This window comes from Lolium rigidum, chromosome 4, assembly GCF_022539505.1.
Source record: "Lolium rigidum isolate FL_2022 chromosome 4, APGP_CSIRO_Lrig_0.1, whole genome shotgun sequence".
NCBI lineage: Eukaryota > Viridiplantae > Streptophyta > Magnoliopsida > Poales > Poaceae > Lolium > Lolium rigidum.
The window spans coordinates 213,114,181-213,119,152 of NC_061511.1; the positions used below are offsets into that span (position 1 = coordinate 213,114,181).

Below are 4,972 nucleotides of genomic sequence, written 5' to 3' on the forward strand. Positions count from 1 at the left end.
TATAACATAAAAATCAAATCATTGGAAAGCTTTTTTGCATACGAATCTAACTATATATATAAAAGTTATATTTTATTGACCAAATTAATGGTCAAAGTTTGTCTAGAATTACGTGCGTGTCTGTTAAACCGAAACAGAGGTAGTAGTAGTTTGGCCGGAGAGAGTAGTAGTGTCAGGTCATCGTGCGATGAAATGTTAACAAACAAGGAGGAGAGAAACATGAAAGTGAACAATGGTGGAAAAAGGAAGCCACGGGAAAATCGGCTATATAAACACCTCGCCTCTGCCAAGTGCTACCGCCCACTCTCCTCCAAAATCTCGAAGCAGAGCCAATCAGCCAAACCCCAAGAACCGCCGCTTCGTCCACTCCTTCTGCATGTCCGCCATGGCCGCCACCGGAGCAGCTCTTCGGCTACGCCTCCTGTTCCGGATGCTGCGAGTGGGGGAGCTACTCGCCCTGCTGGCGCTCCTCTCCTGGTCCTCCTCGCGCGCGCCGTCCGCCGCCGCCGCCGCCGCCGCGGCGCGCGTCGCCGGCAGCCTCCTCTTCAGCCCGCGCTTCGTGTTCGTCCTCGGCAACGCCATCGTGCTCCTTTTACTGGCGCTGTCCCGGCGCGAGCGCGAGCGCGACCCGTCACCGGCTTCCTCCAACCACCCCGCCACGGGCACCTCCACCGCCGGCGTCGCCGTGGAAGTGGAACCGATTCCCGCGGCACCGGCCGCCAACAGCTTCCCATCATATGTCACCCCGAAGTTGCCTACGCCCGTGCTCGAGGTGCTCCCCTGCAGGGAGATGGCGACGGTCCTCGAGGAGGAGGTCAAGCCTTCGGCGGCGAGCGCGACGGCAGCGGTCCCGACGGCGCGCGCCGTCGTCAGCAAGGCCCGCGCGCCGAGGCGGAGCAGGTCCGAGAAGATGAGCCCGCGCGGCATGAGCGGCTCCCGGCGCGTGGCGTCCCCGGAACACCAGCTGCTGATGCCGCTCATGCGGCGTTCCGAGTCGGACAACGGCCGCAGGCGGCGGTCGTCGGCGTCGGCGCGGGACGTGGCGGGGTGGGCCCCCGGGACGGAGGACGCGGAGGAGTTCCAGCGGAGGGTGGAGGCGTTCATCGCGAGGCAGACACGGTTCCGGCGCGAGGAGGAGTGCATGGTCGGAGCTCTGGTCGTCGTGGAATGATGGGTTGATGATGATCTGCTCTGCTGGGAAATACTATGTACAAAGTACATGTGGAACAGGCTCAGCTCGCCGGGCCGCCGCACGTTCCCTGCGACGCGCACGCCTGCGCGGCTGCGGTCACCGCCTGCGCCGACGACGCTGACGGCATGCTCTCGCGCGCACGCACAAAGTGCGATGCAAATATGGCTGTTTAAGAGCTAAATGAGTTCTAACTTAATTCTTATTCGATGGAGAATGAGAAAACCCGTTTAAATATATGACAATAGGCATCTCGGAGCATAGAAAACAGTTAGGTTAGTATCGGCTTTCAAAGGATTAGAAAAAGAGACTTGTGATAGCTCCATGGGTAATAGTGAAGATCGATGGAGAATCTTTTTTATGGTGCCATCTTCAGTAAGGGCATCACCACCGTTCCGACGCAAACGGATCAATCTTGTCAGTGTCGGTCCGCGTGGACAGGAAATGTGTACAATCCTAGTGCAGTGGCTCGACGAAGCATGCATGAAAGATATAGAACGAGCATTTGGTGTGCTCCAAACTCGGTGGAGTATTCTTCGTCACCCTGCTAGAACATGAAACCTTCAGACTTTATCGGAGGTGATGGCATGTCGTGTGATCATACACAACATAATCGTTCACCAAAATCACGATGACAACCTTCATGACCAAGGATTGCAATTTCATGGCGAGTTGGTTGAGCCACAACCTAGGACTTCATTGTTGAAGAGTTCCTCCGTATGCACATTGAGATCTCTGATGGCCACATTCATGATCTTCTTCGGACGAATCTGGTCAAGCATCAGTGGCATTATTAGGACATGAGCAGAATGAGGAGTATTCATCCCACTTTATTTGTACCTATTTAATTGTGAACTATTTTATGTTATTTCCTGCACAACATTGTATTTGAACTATGTCGTTTATCTTAATTTAATAAAGGTACAAAGCTACTTATATTTATTTGATTGAAACTCTATTGTTTCCTATATGTATATGTGGAAAATAAGTTCAAATTAAATCAAAATGGACCGTTCGGACCTAAATGCGCCGGGCGCTGGTGTTACCACCCAACCGAAAAAGACAAACGTGGCCGGACACCCATTTTATCATCGGTGGCCCAATACAAACGGACACAAATGGTGTCCGAAATACGTCGGGCCGTTGTAGATACCCTAAGGAGTAATAATGTTCATGCAAATCATGAATAGTTGATCTATACCGTAAGGAGATACACCATTTTTAGTAAGAACGAAGGAAGGATGCGAATGCTCCATGTCCCCGGGGGAATACCATCATTTTCCTTTACAACTGTATATTTTTGTAGAAAAAAATCATTCGTCCTATTTGGTACCAAGATTTTTTTTTTCACTATTCCATTTATATATTTCTTTCCTCCATGTATTATATTTCTCTAGTAAATGGATTTTTGATATTGGTCATAGTTTTGATGAACATTATACTCACACCTAGTAGTTATACATGCAATATCTATTACTCCTTGGAGTACAAATAACTTTTTGTCGTTGTTTGTTCAACACCAGGTTAGTGGATTTTGTGAACGTCATAGTGTTCTCGACAAGTGAAACTTTGATGTTTCCTGAATAGATTTAGTCAAATCCTACGTTAAGATAAGTATTAAAGGGTGGCTGGTTTATGATTTTGGCTGTACAAGACTACCCAAGGCCATTTAGAAAGTTGACTTCCCCAATATTAATCCCCAGACTCGAATCTGGAGCTCCTGAATGGTTCTCGGACTCTTCTCATAATTTTATGCTATTTGGAGGGCCATGAGAGCTGCTTGCCATTGAGTGTGTGGGGACTATTTATAGGTTTGTTAACCTTTAAAATAACTAATGTTAAACTTGAGGCGGTAGTTAGGAGGAGCAGAATGGTAACGCTTGGTCCACTAGTTCATGGTGAACCGAGGATGTAGCGGTGGTGGTCCATGTTGGACTAGCTTCTTCATCCCTCCACCACATGCTTCTCTCTCCATTGCCTTTCATAACATACATTTTGTTTTTTCTTCTCAACTCGTTGACCATGACAGGTTGTCTATGTTTTTCTTGACTCAAGTTGACTTTTTATTATTTTCCTATGTAGATGTAAAATTAAGAGGTATTCTTGAGAAGTAATTGATTTTGTCTGAAGGGTTTAATTATGAGTCTTTTGATTTGCTGCATGTAATGTTAGGGAGGTTCAAATTTGACAATGACTGTTTTTTACAATGTTGCAAGGCAAGGTTGTCAAGATCAAAAATTTCTAAAACGGATTGAACTCTATGGTAGCATTCAAGTTGCAAGTTATAATTACAATAGTATTAAAACCATGCCCTATTGAATAATTAGCCATATAGTTCAAATATAAAAGTCATAGAAGCACATCATCAAATAGTGATTCCGTCGACTTTGTTATGGATCATCATAATCTTCTAACTTTGCATTTCAGGGTACTTCTGCATGATTTAGTTTATGCTAAACTTTTTTATTTCATCATAACTAATATTTGTATCTTAGTTTAAGATTTTTTTAGTGATATTTATGAACATACATACATGTTATCATGTTAATATTTACGAAGATACATATATGTTATACAATTAAAGTATTTATCATTACAAATGCATTTTATCGCCATAAACTGATTGCAGTTCGTGACAAAATTTTGCCAGTTTGTTAATATAATTTTGGTTGCTTAAGATTTGTTTTTATTACAACAGATTCTAACACCATCTAAGAAGCCTTTTTTTTCATTCCTTGGGAAGTTAACTGATATATCTTAACGCATTATGGTGTATCCAATCTTTCAATTTCCCACAAAATAGCACAAATGACTCTAACAAATATTGACGGCACGGTTTGGCAATTGTTGATGTGACATCTATAAGTGGGCTCCTTAGATTTGATTTTAACCATATCTCTTATACCAATGAATCTACCGTTCAACAGAAAAAAGCGGCGGATTTATTTTATGTTTGTTAATGTTGTATCATACATTTATAGGTGTCCTTCTCAATAATACAAATAGATACAGCCACAATTCGGTAGAGTGTACTTGAACACAGATAATAGTGAGAGATTTTTGGAGTACAAGAATATCGATAATTTGTGAGAGATTCTAGAGTGTACTATGTTCAAAAAAAAAAGTATCTTGTGTGTGCGAATATATATTGTTTTGATACGAGTTTTAAAAAAAGCACTGTTGTAGGGTGGTGTGAGATCCGTGCAACGGGTGCTTTGAGCAGAAAGAAGTTCCCGTACGTGTTGCACCAGGAGAAGAAGAGAAATTAAACGGGCCCTTGCCGTAGTTGATCGCGAATCTCTTGGGAGCAAGGACCGATAGGAGTGGAACGCACGCAGAGGCCAAGAGCAACACCAACGGGGCCCCGATATCTTGGCGAGGAATAATGGCATCACTGGGGATTAGTGGTAAACGGAGAGCCGAAAACCGCAGCGCGGCCAGGAGCAGAGGGAACAGGAATCGAGCATCCAACAAGGAATGGGATTTGTTCCCAGTTCGGTGCCAGAGATGAAACGACGCAAGCAGGAAGAGGAACAGTGGCGGTGGTGGCGGCACCCCCTTCGTTGAATCGACGAGGGGGAGAAGAGGGTTTCCGCGGCAGCGTTCCATGGGAGGTGATGTAGCACTGGTGGAGGAAGCCGGACGGCACGGCTACTTCGCCGGGGCCTGAGGCTCTCCGTCATTAGCCATGGAGGATTCGGTGGAGCGGTGGCGGCCTCCGCCCCAGTAACGGTTGGCGGTACGCATGATCCGCGTCGTTGTTCTCTTCCTTGGTGATCCGGC

At 45.9% G+C, this 4,972-nt stretch overlaps 1 protein-coding gene across 1 annotated transcript; it reads left to right on the forward strand.

Annotated features, from left to right (window-relative positions):
- Window positions 1–310: 310 nt before the first annotated feature.
- On the forward strand, window positions 311–1,259 carry LOC124705417. Its single transcript, XM_047237143.1, has one exon. It carries the CDS (start codon window positions 377–379, stop codon window positions 1,169–1,171), a length of 795 nt encoding a protein of 264 aa, XP_047093099.1. The 5' UTR covers window positions 311–376; the 3' UTR covers window positions 1,172–1,259.
- The last annotated feature ends 3,713 nt before the right edge of the window (window positions 1,260–4,972 follow it).